Source organism: Trachurus trachurus, assembly GCF_905171665.1.
Source record: "Trachurus trachurus genome assembly, chromosome: 11".
NCBI classification, from domain to species: Eukaryota; Metazoa; Chordata; class Actinopteri; order Carangiformes; family Carangidae; genus Trachurus; species Trachurus trachurus.
In genome coordinates this window covers 2,501,196-2,523,288 of record NC_139904.1, presented here as the reverse complement: position 1 = coordinate 2,523,288, position 22,093 = coordinate 2,501,196, and the positions used below count along the sequence as shown (strand labels likewise).

General features: G+C 43.7%; 1 protein-coding gene across 1 annotated transcript in view; it reads left to right on the top strand.

Moving 5' to 3' along the window:
- Positions 1 to 21,679, top strand: part of atp1a3a (ATPase Na+/K+ transporting subunit alpha 3a) — a 39,563-nt gene extending 17,884 nt beyond the window's left edge. Inside the window, exons 5-23 of the mRNA XM_083982137.1 lie at positions 1,741 to 1,854; positions 2,185 to 2,319; positions 5,211 to 5,328; positions 6,690 to 6,778; positions 7,540 to 7,719; positions 11,456 to 11,654; positions 12,414 to 12,658; positions 13,997 to 14,189; positions 14,272 to 14,447; positions 15,533 to 15,669; positions 15,806 to 15,956; positions 17,383 to 17,551; positions 17,650 to 17,804; positions 18,974 to 19,097; positions 19,195 to 19,340; positions 20,157 to 20,287; positions 21,007 to 21,108; positions 21,367 to 21,458; positions 21,557 to 21,679. Coding sequence (XP_083838263.1) covers positions 1,741 to 1,854; positions 2,185 to 2,319; positions 5,211 to 5,328; positions 6,690 to 6,778; positions 7,540 to 7,719; positions 11,456 to 11,654; positions 12,414 to 12,658; positions 13,997 to 14,189; positions 14,272 to 14,447; positions 15,533 to 15,669; positions 15,806 to 15,956; positions 17,383 to 17,551; positions 17,650 to 17,804; positions 18,974 to 19,097; positions 19,195 to 19,340; positions 20,157 to 20,287; positions 21,007 to 21,108; positions 21,367 to 21,458; positions 21,557 to 21,585 — 2,685 coding nt within the window. The 3' untranslated portion in view covers positions 21,586 to 21,679. The remainder of the gene's footprint in view (positions 1 to 1,740; positions 1,855 to 2,184; positions 2,320 to 5,210; positions 5,329 to 6,689; positions 6,779 to 7,539; positions 7,720 to 11,455; positions 11,655 to 12,413; positions 12,659 to 13,996; positions 14,190 to 14,271; positions 14,448 to 15,532; positions 15,670 to 15,805; positions 15,957 to 17,382; positions 17,552 to 17,649; positions 17,805 to 18,973; positions 19,098 to 19,194; positions 19,341 to 20,156; positions 20,288 to 21,006; positions 21,109 to 21,366; positions 21,459 to 21,556) is intronic.
- Positions 21,680 to 22,093: the final 414 nt, after the last annotated feature.

Sequence of the window (22,093 nt, the reverse complement as noted above, 5' to 3'; positions counted from 1 at the left end):
TGTAGTTCAGGCTGCACAACTTGTCCACCAGAGCGTTGTGGAGTTGTTGGATTGTGTATTTGATGAGTTTGATGAGGGAAAGAGCTCACGTCTCTGCCCCGCTGATCTGAAAACAGCTTGCACCGACAATTAAAGGTAATGAACCTACTGCTATGTCTATAGATATTACGGCAATGGGCGAATTTGGCAAAATGTTGAACTATCCCTTTAACAGCATGAGCGCTGAGGGAAGTTGTAGCTGTGAGAATCTGAACACAGATATCTGCTGAGTCACTGCCCCTGAGGGAAGATGCTGTGTCAGCGGTAAAAGATGAGTCAACCGTTTGTCCAAATCATGGCAACAGACCCGTCGTCAGGGTGACAGGCGGCGGCGTCCTGTTGGCATCAGTTTGGCTCCCACCCCGGGGGGGGGTATGACTCGTGGCATCAGTGATGTGGGGTAAAGAGGAGGGCGTTGACGGGTCAGAGAGCAGAGGGAGGCTGAACCGATCTGACACTAAACACTAGGACCAGCGGGAGGAACAACAATGATGAGTCACCACCAGTGACCCAGACTGTATCTATCACACACACACACACACACACACACACACCGCCGGATATAAACCTGCAGCAGTGATGTCACACAGTTAATGGTGATCCTTTAAAACACAGTCATAAAGCCACTAACAGATGTGGACAGCAGACAGATGTCCAACCTCCAGGTCACTGAGTCCACGCTGAGCCACTGATGTTGTGTTGTCAGTAGGGAATGGGATGTATATCTCGATGCACATCTCGATACGCTGCCACCGATGCGATACATTAACGATACAATGAAGCTCCTGTCGATGCGATGCGATACAATTCACTCCTGTTCACAAAACGATGCGATGCGATGCGGTTCAAAAGTGATTTGATATCGATATGACTTTACTTCTTAACAGGTTTTTAGCTGCCTGACTAATGTGAATAAAGTATCTATCTATCTATCTATCTTTCTATCTATCTATCTATCTATCTATCTATCTATCTATCTATCTATCTAATTACAAAGAGATTTGGTTCGATATGATGTATCCAGTTCGATACAGTTGTGATACGAGAGTTTCTTAAACCCACATCAGGTTTCTTACCTCAATACCACTATTCTGCTTTACTCTATCAATTTGAGGGATGTAGCCTATATTTGGTTAATTTTTATGGGGCAAACCAATAAATCATATTTGAAAGGTATAGTCTAGAGGTTTTTGCTCAAAAATAAACGCTAGACTTACACAAATGAAATCCAGCTTAATCATCACCGATGGGCTTCTAGTCCTGTTTGGTGGTAAGTCTGCATTTTGGTTTTTTGCTATGTTTTAATAATAATAACTTTATTTATATTCACAAAACAACATAAAAGAGACAAGTCACAGATGTTTTGTTGTGCACGGGACATTTCGGCTTCCGCGATTTAACCATGGAATTTATTGATGAAGACAAGCTAGAAGAGATGCATCGCAAATTCAACCATAAATTATATCCGATGCACCCTGAATCTACCGGTGCAGTCGCATCGCAAACGTTTGTATCGGACCAACAATATGAATCTGTGAATCTCCACATCCCTAGTTGTCAGGACTGATGATCTCTGTCTCTGTTTTCTCTTCACTTCCTCCCATTTTTAGATAAATGTGAAGACGCTTCATTAATAATGTCTGTATTAAATATTAAAAGTCTCATCTCTCCTCCTCTCTCCCTCTCTCTCTGTCTCTGTAGTTGTATTTGGGAATCGTGCTGTCGGCCGTCGTCATCATCACCGGCTGCTTCTCCTACTTCCAGGAAGCCAAGAGCTCAAAGATCATGGAGTCCTTCAAGAACATGGTCCCTCAGGTACGAGACACGCTTTCTGATTATCACCAAGAGGAAGCAGCTCTGTAAGGCTCAATGTAAATATGTAGGAGTTTGTTAAGTGGAACCGACAGTAACATGCTGTCACAGTCTGATTCCTCTATTCATCCTCCAATTACTTCAGTTTTACTCTTCTGACCTTTCTCAAAATAGTCTTTACAGTTATTTGTGTTATTTCTGGCAAGAAGCTTCAGTTCTTTTTTTATTTTGATCAAAAGAGATTTATTTAAATATCTACTGCCCCTAAAACAAGTCTCTCTCCTCCTTTCTCTGTTCTTCTCTCTCTGTGTCTCTCTGTGGTTGTGTTTGCAGCAAGCCCTGGTGATCCGTGAGGGAGAGAAGATGCAGATCAACGCTGAGCAGGTGGTGGCAGGAGACCTGGTGGAGGTGAAGGGAGGAGACAGGATCCCCGCCGACCTGCGCATCATCTCCTCCCACGGCTGCAAGGTGAGACACAGTCACAGGTTCAACTCCAGTAATTACACAGACCCCACAGAGACACAGGAACAGGTACCACTCCAGTAATTACACAGGCCCCACAGAGACACAGTCACAGGTTCAACTCCAGTAGTTACACACACCCCACAGACACACAGGAACTCCACTTCAGTCTCCAGAGTGACAGGTTTCCATAATCAACCCAAAGGCACCAACAAATGTAAAACAAAGATGTTTATCAACTAAAGGAGTCAATCTATGGAATCAACTGCAATAGATAGAATTGAAATAGAACTGAAAACATGTGACACTTAAAGGGGAATTGCCGTTTATTACAATCTGGACCTTATTTCTAGCATAAAATCCGATCATTTCCTCCCCCAGATAACTTTGGTGTCATTACAAGTGGTTGTGATGAAATAGGGTTGTACGGTATACCGGTACTAGATTGGTACCGGGGTACTAACGCATTTAAAACGGTACCATACTGCGCTTAGATGGGACCGGTACTTTCATTCTGCGCCGCCAGCAGCGGTGACGTCGCCGCGTGAAGTCGCCGCTAGGGGTTGCACGATTTCAGATTTTTAAAAGTCGACTCTAATGTTATGAAAGTCGAGTCGACGTCGACTAGTCGCTGATGACGTCATTCATATTTTTCCCATCATAAATTACAGGAGGAGGGAAATGCTTGGCAACAATATGTAGATTATTCACTGACAGACGCTCATGCACAGAAATTTGTCCACAGAACAGCAGCTTTAGCCTATAAACAACAAGCTGTAAATCAGTTTGTTTTTCTGTAACATGCACTCCTATACAAGTGCAAAAGATAATACTGTAGCTACTGTCCGTTAAACAATTAGGGAGGAAAACGACACACAGGCCTCGTCACCGTCACAGTCCTGCTCACTCACAGTTTCACTCACATTTTTTTTCTGGTTGGTTGTTGCTGTTGTTGGTTGTCGTGCGCGACGTAAAGCTGTCGATATGAGCGGAGTTGTTTTTTTTGTTTTTTTTTTAATTGCCGACAGCCCGACACACTGACACCAGCCAAGCAGCAGCTTCTCCTGCTCTCTCCGCTCCGGTCAAACATCGACCCGTCTGTAGGCTACAGGTCTGTCTCTAGCGCTGTGTATGGATGTGTGTCTCGGGTGCAGACGCAACTGACAAATATCTAGGCGGACAAGCAAACTTAATCATCATTTATTTTATTTTGAAAATCGACCGGATTCTCTCGCCTTTTCTGTGCCCGACTTCCTGTCTGGTACGCGCTCGTTCCATCCAGCTTGACGGCGCTCGTATTTTTTTCATTCAGCGCACTCAGCTGTTGTTTCAAGCCGCTACTCTTGTAGCCTACTGTTACATGATCAGCAACTAGTCGACGTCAAGCTCAAAACGTCATTGTGGAGTAGTAAAGTCGACTAGTCGATTAGTCGACTAGTCTGTGCAACCCCTAGTCGCCGCATTGTAATTTGAGCCGCGAGGAGCGAGAGAGCGAGTCACAAACGAAGCAAGGTGCTTTTTATCATTACCGTTACAGCGCCACCTGTCCATGTGCCTGTGTTTGTGTGTGTGTCTGTGTGTGTGTGCGCCGCGCGCGAGAGAGACGGCCGCCACAGCCTCGTTAATAAGTTTTGTTTTTACCGCGGATCACCACTGGCTGCATGCTCTCTCTCTCTCTCTCTCTCTCTCTCTGTCTCTCTCTCTCTCTCTCTCTGTGAGTGAGTGAGCACGGCGAAGCAGCGCTACGCAGAGATGAATTAACGGAACGATATTGCGTTGATGGGGGTGGGGGGAACAGAATCAATTTGGTCTACATATGGGAAACAATAGGTGTATGTTTGAGTAACATGAACATTTGTGTTTCATTCTATAAACTACTGATGACAATTTCTCCCAAAAATTACAACTGGTCAAAATAACAAAAAAAGATGCAGTGTTTTCAGACCTCAAATAGTGCAAAGAAAACAAGTTGATGTTCATTTTTAAACAGACATTTTTTAATTTAGGAAGAGTTCAGATTAATATAGATGGAATGTTAATCCTGCAGCAGCAGTAACTGTTTACTGATTTCCTGTTTTATGGTCCAAAATTTTTCTATTAAAATAAAGCCAATAATGACATTTTTTGTGTTCTCTTTTTATGTGGAAAAGTACCGAAAAGTATCGAAAAACATGTTGGTACCGATACCGGTACCAAAATGTTGGTATCGTGACAACACTATGATGAAATGAGCTCCAGCCGAGAGCCGCGTATATCCGTATAATGGAGTCTACAGGGCAGCAGAATGCAGCCTCTAAATAACACATTATCTGCAGAGAAACTCCTTCATTTCACCAATATTTAGTTCTGATAGGCTAGTGCTATTCCCCTCTGAGTCCAGGGAATTTCATCAGAACGACTTGTAATGACACCAAAGTTATCTGGGTGAGTAAATTATCGTATTTTATGCTAGAAATACGGTCCAGATTGTAAAAATCGACAATTCCCCTATAATAGATTCAAAAACGTATTTAAAAATAATACTATTAATAAACATAAAACTGAGTTATGAACACCAGTGTGCTCGTAAAATGCCGAATGTACAGTATGTAATATAATATACACATGTTTTGTTCTTTCTAAATAACCAAAATGAGCTGATGGAAACTGTTAATGTTAGAAGGGACTCAGCCTCCTTCACCTTTTAGGTCAAGCTACATTTGTTATGTTTTGGATTTTTAAACTGTAGGGAAAAAAGTGAATTATTGTTTTGTATATAATGTTGTTTATTATTGTATGTACTTGATTCTTCAAGTTAAAAAAAAAAAAGACCAAAATAATCTGATTAAAGTAAAACTAAGTGATCAGATAGAGAACCAGTTTCTGCTCATTCACCTTCATCCTTCTGCTGCGTCCAGGTGGACAACTCCTCCCTGACCGGTGAATCAGAGCCACAGACCAGGTCACCTGACTGTACCCATGACAACCCCCTGGAAACCCGCAACATCGCCTTCTTCTCCACCAACTGTGTCGAGGGTGAGGCCCAAACCCAAACCGTGTGTGTGTGTGTGTGTGTGTGTGTTCACTCATACGGCTGCATCAGTGTGTTTGTATTGCTCTGCTCCAGCGCTCAGACGTCAAAGTGCAAACAAAGACGCCGTGTCGTCCATGATGGAAACGTCAGGTGCGACGCAGCATCTGTGACATCATCACTGACCTCATATAAACCCTGAACCTGTTCCTCTTCCTGTTGCAGTCTGGTCCGGTGTGTGTGTGTGTGTGTGTGTGTGTGTGTGTTCAGGAGGAGCTGACACTGGGTGGATCAGATGGAGTGAAATGTGCTGCCCCCTCGTGGACTCACTGTGTCATTACACCAGGATAATCTCACAGTAAAAGCCAAATCTCAAATACTTAATCTGGTTACAGGGTATCCGCGGGGTCTTGAAAAGTATTAAAAGGTGATAAATCAAATTTGGGAAAATTAAGACCCTTAAAAAGTATATTACATTCTTAAGGTATTTTTTCTGAATTAGCTGTCCAAGAGTTTGAGTCCTAAAAAACACTGTAAAAGTGTGTGAATTTATTAATTTTAATAACCAAAGATGAACCGGTACATAAAAAAGAAAAGAAAAGTTTAGTTTTTTGATAAACTTTGCCTTTGATTTATTATCCTAGCCTATTTTGAATTCTGTTGTATCATAGTGTTCTATAGTCTTTATCACAAACTAAAACTGTTGAGTTAAAAGTGTCACTGATGTAAATGGTTACAGCTTGAAGTGGCGGTGAGGTATTAAAAAATATCGAGAAGGTCTTGAAAAAGTCTTAAAAAGGTATTAAAATTAACTTCAAGATCCCTGTATATACCCTGGGTTAAGACGGCTACAGCAAAATCTTGGGTTCCCCTGTCCCACGTACACCTCAAGATCTGTTTGAACAGGCCACCATCAGGCTGGCAAACTCTATTCTAGCAGATCCTATGCACGCACTTCTCCCTCAATATGTGCTCTTAAACTCAGGTAGAAGATACCGAGTCCCTCTGTGCAGGCACAACCGCCTCAAAAACTCCTTCATCCCTCTGTCCATTAAATTTATGAATGAGCAGCTTGTGTGATGATGTGTATGAATGTTTGTGTGTCTGTACATCTGCCACTATCTACTCTCTGAGGCATATTGCACTTTAATGATTTTACTGTATGTTTTTAGTACTTTACTGCAGCTCCTCTTTTGTACTGTTTTTGTCTTGTTGTGAAGCAGCACTGCTCTCTGTCCCAGAGACATTTCTCCCATGGGAGACTAATAAATGATTTTGAACTTTGAACTTTGAACTTTGATCCTGCACTCGTCCTCCAACCATCACTTCATCTCATCTCATATTCTTGTTTTTCTTCCGTCTGCAGGAACAGCTCGTGGTATCGTTGTGTGCACCGGTGACCGCACAGTGATGGGACGCATCGCCACGCTCACCTCAGGCCTGGAGACCGGCAAGGTGACGCTCACTGTTACTCATATCTGATCACACTCTTTGTCTGTTAGAAGCTAAATAATGGAGGCTGCTAACCAGAAATATGCTTTCTTACGTGTTTTTTTGGCTCATTATATATATAATGAGCCAAAAAAAATCATAATTATGAATGAAGCTTATGAGCTTATGAATGAAGTTAGATGAAAGAAACTTAACACATCTTTATGTTCAGAAGGAGTGGGAAGAAGCCGAAGCTTATTAAATCCCCACCCCTTATAATAATAATTATTAATAATTCAATATATACTATAATAAGTTATAAAATAGTATATATACAGTTTATATAAAACATTTAATAATCTAGAATAACATATATATATGAGCACACACACACATATAGTCACACCCCCATTTCATCCCTGTATCTTATAAAGACTTTGTTTTTCTTTAAACTCAACTTTGAACTGTTTTATGTTTGGACATTGTTTGAATTCTTCACACATCCTGTTATATTTTTACTCCACTGAATGAAATGCTAAATCTTTTCTTATTTGTGCGTATACTGATGACTTTAAAGTTATTTAACTCCCTGAATTGAATTTACCCCCATCTCGACCCTTAAAGACGTCTTGTATATTATTTGGTAGTAAGTTATTAGCTGCTTTGTATCTAAAGTGTTTCCTGTCTGAACTTGTTAGGAAGTTTTCTTTTTTTTTTTAATTTATTTAGACACAATAACTCAAGTATCTCCTCTTCCTCCTCCTCCTCCTCCTCCTCCTCCTCAGACGCCCATCGCCAAGGAGATCGAGCACTTCATCCACATCATCACGGGCGTGGCCGTGTTCCTGGGCGTGACCTTCTTCGTCCTGTCCATCATCCTGGGCTACTCCTGGCTGGAGGCCGTCATCTTCCTCATCGGCATCATCGTGGCCAACGTGCCCGAGGGGCTGCTGGCCACAGTCACTGTGAGTCGGAGAGTCAGGAGAAGCTCCAGGCTCGGTTTGGTGTTTTAAATTAGCCCGAGGAACAGAGAAGTTGGTTTTCTAGTGTGTGTCTGTTCCACAGGGTTGTTTTTGTTTGTGTGATTCCCTCGAGCTCTTGTTGTTTCCCTTGTTTGGTCCTTGTGTTCTTATCGTCCTCCGTCTCTCTGTTTTTTTGTCGACTTAATATCATTAATATAACACACAGTCAAATGTTGTTTTTCACCCACTGATGTTTTCACTAAACAGCTCATATCAGCTCTTATCCTGCTGTGAAACACAACACAACACTCGGTCTGTTTTAGGGTCAGTGACAAATAAGGGTTGGCAAGATGCGCAATTCAGAAATATCTTTGAAAATTGTCTTAAAAACTTAAATCATACGTGTTAAAATGTACATTTTGTATTCATGTTGGTTTTACGTCATTTGGAAGGAAATTTTAACCATTTTTAACAAAAGTCAGACTGAACGCCATGAAAGTGTCAAATGGTGTAACCACAAACGAATGATACATTTTTAATATTTTATCCACCTACAGTGGATTTAAGTGTACTTATAAATAATTATACTGTATACTTTCTTCTAAAAACATTACATTAACATAGTTTTGTTTTGTTTTTTTGCTGTATTTCTATACTCAAATTTGAATTAGTTTGGTAATACTGGGCAGGACTTATCCAAAAAACACAACTTTTTTTCTAAATAATGTGACAAATGAGGTAAAATTTGTAAAGAAACATTGTGTTGCATTGTAAAAGTGAATAACATGTATTCCACATTTAAGTCCAGATTTATGTTCCTGTATATAGTCAGATTTTTATGGAAGAACTACTGGTTACACACCACTTGCATCATGTCACTGACCCTTTAATGATTTATAGTTAGTTTTCAAACTACACTTTTTATACATCTGCACCAAGTTTCCTCTTTTCTCTTTGTCTTCTGTTGTTTTCCAGCACTTTATAACATTATTATTATTAATAATAATAATACGTTTTCCTAGTGTCAGATGTTCCACCTCTGTGTGATGTGTGTTTGTGTAGTTGTGTAGATGTGTGTTGTCTTGTGTTTTGGCCTGATGATGTCGTCTCACTGTGTTTTTGTCCCTGCTTCTCTTTTCTCTGTGCCCGTGTGTGTCTGTGTGTGTGTTTATTACGGTTTGTGATGTTGCTGTGTGCATCTGTGTATGTGTAGTGTAGGTGTGTGTCTGTGTGTATTTGTATTTGTGTACTTCTGTGCTTTAACATTGTCTCAGTGTCAGTACCAGTTTGTGTGGTGAAGGTGGTGTATTGTCAGTTTGTGTATCACTTTCCATCTCTTCTCTCTTTCCCAAAGCGTTCCCTTCCCATATGTGTTTGTGTATCTTTCTCTTTCTCTCCATCTCCCTCCTTCTCCTCCCTCTCTCTCTCTCTCTTCCAGGCCGGTCGCGGTGCTGGCTGCCATGACAACGTCTAGCTGATGTAATGACATTAGGCTAATAATAATAATGACTAACGAGCTCCATGAACTGAATTCGGCCTCTTCTCTTCTCTTCTCTTCTCTGCTTGGCCTTGGCTCGTTCTTTCTGTTTGGCCCATGTTTCTTGCCGTACTTGGCATGATGATGATGATGATGATGATGACATTAATAATAGTTGCACCGCTGCTCTGCTTCACCGCTTCACTCATGTTCTCTCTGCATCGCTCGTTGGGCTGTTTGGAGGTTTTTATTTTATTTTAGTGCATTGTGCTACTGTAGATAGAGGTGGAGATGACAGACCAGAGCGGCATCTTTATGCAAATGAGAATGACTGATGCATCCTGGGTAATTTAGGGGCAGCGCCCGGCATCCCTCCATTGAAAAGTTCAGCCTAACTGGCTTGACAAACTAACTAACAAAAAGTTGGCTATTAACAGGCTATTTACAGACAACACTTAGCCAAAACCTCCCCGGTGATTCCACCAAATATGTGTAGATGTCTGGGTCAGACATTTCTGGCCACTGTGTGGGGTCATTGATCACTGTGGGAGGCTAAAGGAGCATACCGCTAGATTCATTAATTGTAATTTTTAGGGGTGTGACGATACACTCATCTCACGAGACGAGACGAGACGAGATTTTAAGAAAACTACAATGACAAAATATATGACTGGACCAACAGACTTTTATTTAACCGAGTTGCATTTTGAACTGTTTTATTGTAACTATTTACATGCATGATGTAAGCATGAGCTTTAAAGGGACAGTATGTGAGATTTACCCCCATCTAGCGGTGCGGTTGCATGTCGGCACGTATTCTTGCTGTTGCGTTTACGTAAACTCGGGCAGAAGTCAGAAAAACAACACACGCTGCATGTATCAGGATAAACAAGCCTCTATGTAAACAAACGGTCCGCCAGCACGAGGCAAAACAATACAGGCGTGACAATATGTTGTCATGGTGATGTCGTATTGTTTACCTGACCCACGTTTTACCGGCTTTCTCTCGTCGAGTAAAATAACATCCAGTCGGTTTGCCGACGGCGTCACTCACGGCGTCATTCAGGTGTCTGACTGCACCTGAAGGCAACACCAGTGCCTCCGTCCTTCCTCACACTAGCTACACGGTGGTGACAGTTTTAACAGGCACTGTCTGGAAAACTTTCTCCCCGAGCCGAGAAGCTCCGGCGGCCCGAGTTTGAGGTTACTTACAGCCACGGTGACACTGAACGTAAAACATGGCGATTCAACATGGCAGAGAAGGTTCGGTGAACCCCCCCCTGTATGTTTGTAACGACTTGTAACATCTCATTCTAAGGTACGAGAAAGCGCTCGTTTGTATGCGGGCGCGATTCCACTTCAGTGAAATACGTATTTATGAAAGTGATATTTGATTTTTGTCAATAAAAAGCCAATAAAGTCCCATACTGTCCCTTTAAATACATTTCTTCTTCCACAAATTGAAACTAAAACTAAAATGTATAAAAGTTAAAATAAATTAAATAAAATTAAATATTTATTTCTTTTTTTCAAGTGCAAACAATATTATGTGCAGTGTTTCCTCTAGGATTTTTTAAAGTGGCAGCGACCCCCCCCACAGTGCCATTTCACTACCCGAACTAGTGAACTCAGCTGTGAGAGTTATAACTGTGTGGAAAGGGGTGCAAAGTAATGGCAACTAGTAGTGGAAACCCTGCTTTACATTTTTTAACATAAAAAAAAAAAAAAAAAAATCTCAAGAGACAGATTTTTTAACGCAACGAGAAATATCGTCGCGTTTAATCTCGCGAGATCTCACACCAATTTTTCAAGATAGCATGAACGGTGGGTTTCAAAGAGGGTGTCAAAATAATTATGAGACATAGTGCTACAAAAGAAACACAAAATTAAAACATTCAAATTGATTGTTAGTTAGTCTACGCTCCATCAAAACACAAAAAGCCACTGAGTGCAATTTAAAAATGGCCGGGTGCTGCCCCTAAATTACCCAGGATGCATCAGTCATTCTCATTTGCATAGAGATGCCGCTCTGGTCTATGTGATGATGATGATGATGATGATGATGATGAGGAGGATCAACATCTCCAGGTTCTTCTGTTGTAACGAACGTGTCTTCTCACGGACAGAAGCTGATTTGGTGCCTGGAGATGTTCATCTGTCATGGTTCTTTACTTTCATAGACGCTGATTACTTTCTCTCTTTCTCTTTGCTTTGTTTCCATCCTTTCCTTTTGGCTTCTCTCTCCCTCTCTCTCTGTCTCAGGTGTGTCTGACGCTCACCGCCAAGCGAATGGCCCGTAAGAACTGTCTGGTGAAGAACCTGGAGGCCGTGGAGACGCTCGGCTCCACCTCCACCATCTGCTCCGACAAGACCGGCACGCTGACCCAGAACAGGATGACCGTGGCCCACATGTGGTTCGACAACCAGATCCACGAGGCCGACACCACCGAGGACCAGTCTGGTGAGACTAGAGCTGCCTCCTTCTCGTGCATCAAGACTGTTTCTCTTCTCAGCAGCAGACAACAGGAATATCTAATATATCTGTTGTTTATCTTCCCTCAATATTGCACACATGAGCATCAAACATAGGGATGTCTGGATTTCTTATTTTCACAGTTAACCAAATTTCTCATTATCTCCTCCCCCTCATGTGGACTAAGGGCTGGGAGAAGTTTCACAGTCCTCCGTGGCTTCTCTGAGTTACAGCGGGGCTCCGTGCAGCACTGCATGTCCATATGACGGTTGAGAACGGAGCTCACTTTTCTTTGTCCAAAAAGACACACCAAAAAACATCCAAATACCTCCATAGTGCTCGTCTGTAATGTCCCTCTTGTATTGAAGCCCCGACATGAGAAATTGTTCAGAAAAAAATGAAATTAGTCTATATTTTAAGCTTGTTTGTAGCAGAAGCTCCCAGTGTCTCAGTTCACTGCTTTGCCTGTGTCAATGCAAATCTCGCGTGATTTGCACTGACGCCCAGTTCACGGCTCCGCAAATCGCGTGAGATTCCGGCCGAGCAACACTTAATAATCTTGATAATTGTAAGACTGTGATTATTTCTCTGACAATTATGGTACCAAGAACATCTGTAATCGTGACATCGCTCATCAAACCGGCTGCTGCTGCTTCCTGTCGATGTGAAACCACCGAGCAGAAGCAGAAAAGTCTCTCAGAATCAGCTGAGACACGTCTGAATAAGTCTCTGTCTCTGTCTCTCCAGGCTCATCCTTCGACAAGAGCTCCACCACCTGGGTGTCTCTGGCCCGCGTCGCCGCGCTGTGCAACCGCGCCGTGTTCAAGGCCGGTCAGGACGCTCTGCCCATCCTGAAGCGCGACGTGGCCGGGGACGCCTCCGAGTCGGCCCTGCTCAAATGTATCGAGCTGTCGTGCGGCGGCGTCAAGACCATGAGGGACAAGTACAAGAAGGTGGCTGAGATCCCCTTCAACTCCACCAACAAGTACCAGGTCTGTCGCTGCACACACACACTCACACACACACACACACACACACACACACACACACACACACACACACACACACACACACACACACACACACACACACACACACACACACACACACACCAGGCCTGACAGTTCAGACGTACATAATTCATAATTACCCAACTCGACATGCTGCACCAGGGCACTTTCTCAATGTACAGTGTTGTATAACCAGGGTTCTTACGGATCCTTAAAAAGTCTTAAAAGGCATTGAATTCATGAATCTGAAAAATGTTTTCAAAAGTCTTAAAAATGTTAACACATGATAAGTGGTATTTTATGGTTGTAATTAGTCTCAAATCTCAAAATAATTGGTAACATTCTGACATAGAGAAGTTAGTGGCGGCCGTCAATGCTAAATTTCTCACCGCCACCAGCTCCCGAGTCAGTGTTTTTTTTTTTCTTTCCGGACTTTTTATTTTTATTTTATTTATTTTGAAAGGACAGCTGGAAAGAGACACAATCCAATGTTCATGTAGCAGTCACTTTACCTTGGATCACATAGGAAAGTGGGTAAAATTGTCCCTAACCCTATGTAATTGATGTGGTGTTTTTTTTTCTCTTTTTTCTGCATTTGTGTTTATTATGAAGTCGGTTTTAAATTTCATTTCAAGTGGCTTTAAAAAAGTCTTAAAAAGTCTTACATTTAACTTGGCTTAAGCTGTAGGAACCCTGATAACATAATTCGGAAGGGCATTCCACTCCTTCATAGCTCAATATAATAAAGAAACATGGTTAGTTTTAAAATGAAACTAAGAGATTATTATTTGGATCGTAATTTTGACCATTGATTAGTATAAATTGGGTCTTGGCATCCTTGTGTGACAGGATACATAGTAAATGTTGTGTAGGGATTCAATGTAGGAGCTGGTAATGTTTATGTTTGGTGTTCGTCTTGGATGTTTTGTTTGTATATGTATGTATTAAGTATGTGTTTTCTGTATGTATTTTTGTTTTTATGTATTAAGTATGTGTTGTTTGTTGATGGTTTGTATTTGTCACTCATGAAGGCAAGGCAAGGCATCTTTATTTATATAGCGCATTTCATACCAAGGCAACTCAATGTGCTTTACATAAAGACAAAACATTTTTAAAAAAAGAACAGCAGAAAACAACATAAAAACAAAAAACACAGAGTTAAAAACAGGAGCAAAGAAGAATAAAAAAGTAAAAGAAAAGAAAATAGATAAAGATGAAGATGAAAGACCCCAGGAAGAATAGCTGCTGCGTGGCAAAAGCTAATGGGGATCTTAATAAACTAAACCCAGGATGCTGACCCTTCCATCTTTTTTCCATCAGCTCTCAATCCACGAAACGGAGGATGAGAACAGCGACCAGTACCTGCTGGTGATGAAGGGCGCTCCGGAGAGAATCCTGGACCGCTGCTCCACCATCATGATGCAGGGCAAGGAGCAGCCCATGGACGAGGAGATGAAGGAGGCTTTCCAGAACGCCTACCTGGAGCTGGGCGGCCTGGGAGAGAGAGTCCTGGGTGAGAACCGGACCGGACCGGTTGTTGTATAAACCAGCCGCGGTCTGGATGTCGTTGTTCTTACCTGTCTGATCTCCTCCAGGTTTCTGCCACGGCTTCATGTCGGAGGAGAAATACCCCAAAGGTTTCGCCTTCGACACCGACGACGTCAACTTCCAGACGGACAACCTCTGCTTCGTGGGCCTCATGTCCATGATCGACCCGCCCCGCGCCGCCGTGCCCGACGCCGTGGGCAAATGCCGCTCCGCTGGCATCAAGGTAGGGGGCGAGTGGAGAGAGTGGACATATTATGGAAATATCACTTTTTGAAGACTCTTTAACATATTTAGGTGTTTGTTTTGTCTCTCGGCTATAACGGAGTATTAGGGCCACATTGAGAAAAAACAAAACAAAACAAAACACTTCAACACACTTCGAGAATAAAGTTGTGGTGGAAAATTGCTATGATTAGTATTTTCCTGGTAATGAGTAGTAACGTAGTCTTTGTAGTAGTTGTAGTAAAACCTTGTTTGCACTCCTGTTAACTCCATTAGTGGAGATATTTGTGAACTGACCATAATAAACCTGGGAACAGAGGAAGGACACTAGGATGACCCACGTACAACCTTGTTTACTAATTGCTCTAGGTTGTAAATACCTACAGAGAAACCAACAACGGGGGTAGACATTTTACGAGAATAAAGTTGTAAATTTTCGAGAATAAAGTCGTACATTTTCTACAAGAAAAAAAGTCATAACATTACGAGAATAAAGTCGTAAATTACGAGGATAAAGTCGTAAATTTACGAGAATAAAGTCTTACATTTCCTACGAGAAAAAAGTCATAACATTTTGTGATTTTTTTATCTGTTGATGTGGCTCTAATACTCCGTCGTACCCGGCCCCCAAAATATAAGAAGTGATAAAAAAAATCTGTAATTTTCAGACTCCCTAGATTAAAATCCATGTGGTTTTAAGAGATGTTCCCTCAGTTGTCTGACAATGGACAACGGAGGAAACATCTGGACAACTAGTTTTTGAATTTGCATAACCCCACTCCTACCTGGTGCCAGTAGAAGGGGGCGGGGCTAGCAGTGGTTCATTTGCATTTAAAGGGACAGGCACTGAAACCAGCCGTTCTGAACAGGGCTGTTTAGAGAGGATGAAAAGAGCTGTGATGTTTGATCCTTGGGGGATTTGGACCGAACCATGTCACAGACGTATCTTTAAGACACCTGGGAACTGTTTTAATTTGTGAACAAGGGGCAGAATATCTCCTCCTCTCCTTTAAAGAGCAGAGCACCGGTCCCTGTGTTAGCCTGCTCTCCCATCGCCTCTTCATCTTGTTCCTCCTCATTCTTCAGGTCATCATGGTGACAGGCGACCACCCAATCACAGCCAAGGCCATCGCTAAAGGCGTCGGCATCATCTCCGAGGGCAACGAGACAGTAGAAGACATCGCAGCACGCCTCAACATCCCTGTCAGCCAGGTCAACCCCAGGTGAGACAGACCACACACTACAACTACAACAGCTTCAGTGAGCCACCTGAGAAGTGTTTACACGTTGGTTGTTGTTTTATTTTGTGACACACTCCCTCTTGACTCGCTCCGTCTGTGTTGTGTATGTGTTGTGTAGAGATGCGAAGGCCTGTGTGATCCACGGCACAGACCTGAAAGACCTCAGTCAGGACCAGATGGACGATATTTTGAGGAACCACACAGAGATCGTCTTTGCCAGAACCTCCCCGCAGCAGAAACTCATCATCGTAGAAGGCTGCCAGAGACTGGTACGGTGCCGTCACACAGTCACACAGTCACACGTTCACACATTCACCCCCCGATTTCCATGGGTTCATCTCCGCTCCGTTCTAACTCCGCAGAAAATCACTCCCATTAAAGTCAATCAAAGCACTTCCACCACATGCACCGCAGTCCGTCTTTGATGCTTATCTGGTCTGTCACAGCTCTGACATCCAGCAGGAAAATGCAGCAGGTCTATCTTTGCATCGCATCAATCCACGTCGATTAGATCGCCCCACACTGGAATTCAAACGCACCGAGCGTCCGGTAAATTTCAAAATAAAACACAACGACAAACTTTCCGATCGTAAATCATCACTTTGTCAAGATTAGTTTGACTCGCTGGCACAGGCAACATCTCATCGATCAGTCAGAGGGACCTGAAGCTCAAAGGACGTCATGGATACAAAAATATTTATCATGGAGGTGGAAAACCTCAAGATATTATGACACAACACACCCGTTCTACTAGAACACAAACTGAAAGAAAGAAAAAATACAAAAGTGATCTGTTGATTACATTTTAATCTGATTTTATACATATAGCTGTTATCACGGTGGTTTGTAGTTCTCCTGTGATCTCGGGTCTCCAGCTGCTCTGAGCTCCAGAGACGGATTGGCAACACAACACATCCAGGGGGCGTAGGAGTCAGTAACCTGTTTCCATCCACTTGGCGATCGAATTATCTAAATATTGATAAAAATATAAAGTGCGTTTCCATCTGAGACCTTTAAACCGAATATAAAGCCGTGCGTAATGGCGTCATGTGCTGTTTTGCGATCATATTGGTGTGTCGAATTGTTTTCTTGCAATTTATTTTCCATAGTTTCCATTCATTTTTGTACTAAATTGCTAAATAGAAGGACGTCCATCCTTCATCTTTACCGATCGGAGGTTGGGCTGCGCACAGGCCAAGCTGCTGGAGTCGTTACCTGGAAACCACTGAGCCATACGCACGTCGGCCAACATAAATAAATATTCTTATACTAGTTACCTGTCACCTTCGGTTTGTGATCGGCAGCGCTTAAATAACAGTTCTAGGAGATGGTGACAGTTCACATGAAGCCAGTCTGTCGCCGGTTCTCCTGCATATTTCTTTGTTTATTCCACCGTGTCATTGAACAGCTGGAATACGAAGCAGAATTAACTGATGGCAGCTCACATTTCTCCTGCAAAGAACTGTTTCTATCAGCATTTATCACAGTAACTTTGTATGGATCAAGAGAAAATCCGATGATTTATTGATATTCATGATATTTAATCGAATTTTCCATAAGGAAGTTTTAATTCGATATTGCTTAATGTGAATAAAAACATGTGGATGGAAACATGGTTAGTGGAAACTGGGGGTCAGACAGTCAGACAGGTGGACTCGGTGGTCCGGTCCTAAAGCCCGTTGTGTTTCCTGTCAGGGAGCCATCGTGGCCGTGACAGGTGACGGTGTGAACGACTCCCCGGCCCTGAAGAAGGCCGACATCGGTGTTGCCATGGGAATCTCCGGCTCCGACGTGTCCAAACAGGCTGCAGACATGATCCTGCTGGACGACAACTTCGCCTCCATCGTCACGGGAGTGGAAGAAGGTGAGGGGGGGGGAATCAAACGAGGGGGGAAATGTTGTTTTTAAGCTTCACGGCCTCTGCTGATTGAGTGTGTTTGTTGTTTCCTCGTCTCGTCTCAGGTCGTCTGATCTTCGACAACCTGAAGAAGTCCATCGCCTACACGCTGACCAGCAACATCCCAGAGATCACCCCCTTCCTCTTCTTCATCCTGGTCAACATCCCTCTGCCTCTGGGCACCATCACCATCCTCTGCATCGACCTGGGAACCGACATGGTGAGGACAACACACACACACACGCTCATCATATACACCTATATCATACGTCCCATGTCCACTAAAGGGCATTCCAACCAAATCTCTTATGTAACATTAAGCAACAAGTTGTGCGTGTAGTGTGGGAACACATAGGCACGCCGCCCAACAGTGTTGTGCCTGAACGCGTTCAATAAACGATCGTTCATGACGTTCATATTTTTGGGCGAACGTTGGGCGGCGTTTAGCTCATCTGGTAGAGCTGCCGCCCCATGTTGAGGCTACAGTCCTCGTTGCAGGTGGCTAAAACACACTGTAAACAGGCGTTAATATGTAGCGGAAAGACCAGCCAATGTGGCAACAGCTATCAGCTGTTTGGATCAGCGGCGCTGGAAGAGGCGGTGTGATACAGCGCGTCGCAGAGCCTCCATTTGGTTAGTAAAAGATAAACGGGGGTTAGAGAGGGAAGTCCAAGTCATTTGACATATTTGAGAATTTTATAAAATAGTAACGCAATAGTAACTTTTCCTGGTAATTACTTTCATCACGTTGTAACTCAGTTACTTTTTGGGGAAAGTAAAGTAGTAACTATAACTAGGAGGTTAAAACTGCAAAAATAATAGCTGTCTGTGGTTCTATATGGGCTGAGGCAATAATGTTGATAATAATATCTTGTAGCAACATATTGAAAAAAAAAAACTATGAACTAGTTCAGTTTTGGAAACGTGAACTTAGTTCAAAATTTTGAATTATGAACTATGAACTTTGAACTAGTTCATCTAGAAAGTGAACTTTCCCAACACTGCCGTCCAAACCGAATAAACAGGCAATTAAAAAAACCTCTGCTCGTAAATCTGAAGCTGCAGCTCTACGTCGCACAACAACAACAACAGAACAACAAAAAGAACTCAGTGAAGGCAGCACGAGGTCGAAGAGTCTGAGTCTGACTGGGGAGAGGATGTGATACAGAAACAGGACACTAGGTGGCAGCGTGGAACCACCACTCAAACACACTGACAAAGACCAGAGATGTCACACACCATCAGCTGTTTCAGTGTGTGAGAGTCCACATGGAGAAAATAAATTATAAGGTTTAATAATGTTGTAAATCTAAGAGTAAAAGTAGTAAAAGTAAAAAATAAACCAGAGAGAGATATGAATAATAAAACTGTCCTGTGTGTGTGTGTCAGGTCCCTGCCATCTCTCTGGCCTATGAAGCAGCAGAGAGCGACATCATGAAGCGTCAGCCCAGGAACCCGGCCAGAGACAAACTGGTCAACGAGAGACTCATCAGCATCGCCTACGGACAGATCGGTAGGCGCCATCTTGTCTTCACTGAGGTCACATGTCGCTGCCGTCCATCAGACCCTAACCAGTGTGTGTGTGTGTGTGTGTGTGTGTGTGTGTGTAGGTATGATCCAGGCCCTGGGAGGATTCTTCGCCTACTTCGTCATCATGGCTGAAAACGGTTTCCTGCCGTCGGTGCTCGTCGGCATCAGACTCAACTGGGACGACCGGTCCACCAACGACCTGGAGGACAGCTACGGACAGCAATGGGTACGGTCACACACACAGAGACACACACACACACACACACACACACACACACACACACACACACACACACACACACACACACACAGAGACAGACACACACACACACACACACACACACACAGAGACACAGACACAGACACACACACACACACACACACACACACACACACACACACACACACACACAGAGACACACACACACACACACACACACACACACAGAGACACAGACACAGACACACACACACACACACACACACACACACACACACACACACACACACACACACACACAATACAACACAGAGTCCACCCAGTGCCAGTGTGTGTCCTCAGGTGGACACCTCTCTGTTGTCCTCCTGGGTCAAGGAAGGAAGGACAAAAGGGAAAGATGGAAGGAAAGAAGGAAGGGAAAATGAAGGAAAGATAGATGGAGGGAGGGAACAGATTGGGTCAAAAAGGAAGGAAGAAGTAAGGACAAAGGGAAAGAAGGAGGGAAGGAAGGAAGGAAAGAAAGATGGAGGGAGGGAACAGATTAGGTCAAGGAAGGAAGAATTGTGGAAAGAAGGAAGGGAGAAAGGAAGGAAAGAGGGAAGGATGGAGGAAGGGAAGAGAAGGACAACAGGAGGTTAAGTGAACGCTGCCCCCTGGTGGTCAGAGACCGTGATGGTAGGAAGAAGAGACTGTTGTGGTCGATGTAGGTGTAGATGTAGATGTAGATGTGGGTTATTTAGGGTTTAGAGCTGTGATGATCTGATCCTCTCTCTCTCTCTCTGCCCCCCCCCCCCCCCCCTTGCCCCCCCCTCCCCCCTGTAGACGTACGAGCAGCGTAAGATCGTGGAGTTCACCTGTCACACGGCGTTCTTCGTCAGCATCGTGGTGGTGCAGTGGGCCGACGTCATCATCTGTAAGACACGACGCAACTCAGTGTTCCAGCAGGGCATGAAGTGAGTACTGAGGAGGAGGAGGGGGAGGAGGGGGAGGAAGAGCTCTGTGATGAAGAGCTGCTCGGCTCTCATAGATATAAACACGTAGATGCCGCATTCGGGCTTGTCAGGAACGCCGTCGCGGCCGCCATCTTGGGGGGGAGTTCCTATGGTAAAAACCATAGATGACGTCATGCATGTACGAGGTCAAACAAAACATAACAAAATCCCATTCACCTCCCCCCCAAGATGGCGGCGGCAGCGACGATCCGTTCCAATGGGCAGCAGCGTCAGAGTCAGAGGAATCTACGTGTTTATCTATGGTCGGCTCTGTGATGACATCACTGTGATGAAGAACAAACAGCCTGTTACTGAACTGACTCTGTCCTTTCCTTCCTTCCCTCCTTTCTTTCTTTCTTTCTTTCTTTCTTTCTTTCTTTCTTTCTTCTGTCCTTCCTTCCTTCCATCCTTCTTTCCCCCTTCCTCTCTTCCTTCCTTTCTTCCCTCCCTCCTTCCTTCCTCCTTCTTCATTCCTTCTGTCCTTATTTCCTCCCATTCTTCCTTCCTTCTTCTTCCTTCCGCCCTTCTTTTCTTCTTTCCTTCCTTCCTTCCTTCCTTCCTTCATTCTTTCTTCTTCCTTCCTTCTTCTACCTTCCTTCCTTCCTTCCTTCCTTCCTTCTTTCTTCCCTACTTCCTCCCTCCCTTCCTTCCTTCCTTCCTTCCCTCCTTCCCTCCTGCAGGAATAAGATTTTGATCTTCGGCCTGTTTGAGGAAACAGCTCTGGCTGCCTTCCTGTCCTACTGCCCTGGGATGGACGTGGCGCTAAGGATGTATCCACTCAAGTGAGTCACACTAACACACACACACACAGACACAGTTCATATTTATTTCCTTCATCTTTACCTCCTCTGAAACAAAATCAAACATCACTAACAATTATAAAACTATCTGTCCTTCCTCCTCCTCCTCCTCTTCCTCTTCCTCCTCCTCCTCCTCCTCCTCCTCCTCCTCCTCCTCCTCCTCCTCCTCTTCCTCCTCCTCCTCCTCCTCCTCCTCCTCTTCCTCCTCCTCCTCTTCTTCCTCCTCCTCCTCTTCCTCAGGCCCAGCTGGTGGTTCATTGCGTTCCCGTACAGTTTCCTCATCTTTGTTTATGATGAGATCCGAAAACTCATCCTCCGCCGAAACCCCGGAGGTACGACAACACACGCTCACACACACACACACACACACACACACACACTCATGATGATGAAGAATCCTCTGTTAACTCTCTCTCTCTCTCTCCTGCAGGTTGGGTGGAAAAGGAAACCTACTATTAAATTATCAGAGCATCATTTCCTTCTCAGTCATTTCCTGAACTCATCCCTCCTTCTCTATCTCTCCTCCTTCTCCTCCCTCCCCCCCCCCCCCCCCCCTCCTCCTCTGAACACACTCAAACTGTACAAGAAAACTATGTTTACTCCTCCTCCTCCTCTTCCTCTTCCTCATCCCTAAAAGAAACAAATCAAACGCCAAGACAACGAGCGGACCAAAGTCTAAACAGCGTCACTCTGCCAGTGTGTTTGGGTTTTTTATTTCCTGCCAGAGAAAAAAACCGGACCCAGCTCTTTAATCACTGCCATTTCCTCTCATTTTACTCTCTCTCTTTCTCTCTCTTTCTATTTTCTCACTGCCAGACTTCTACTGCCGTTTCCTCCTCCTCTCTTCCTCCTCCTCTTCCTGTTAATAAAGAATCAGTCTCACTGTTAAAAACTGAAACACTCTCAGAAAAAAGAAGGTCCCTCCCTCCCTCCTCTTCCTCTTCCTCCCCCTCTCCTCTCCCTCCTC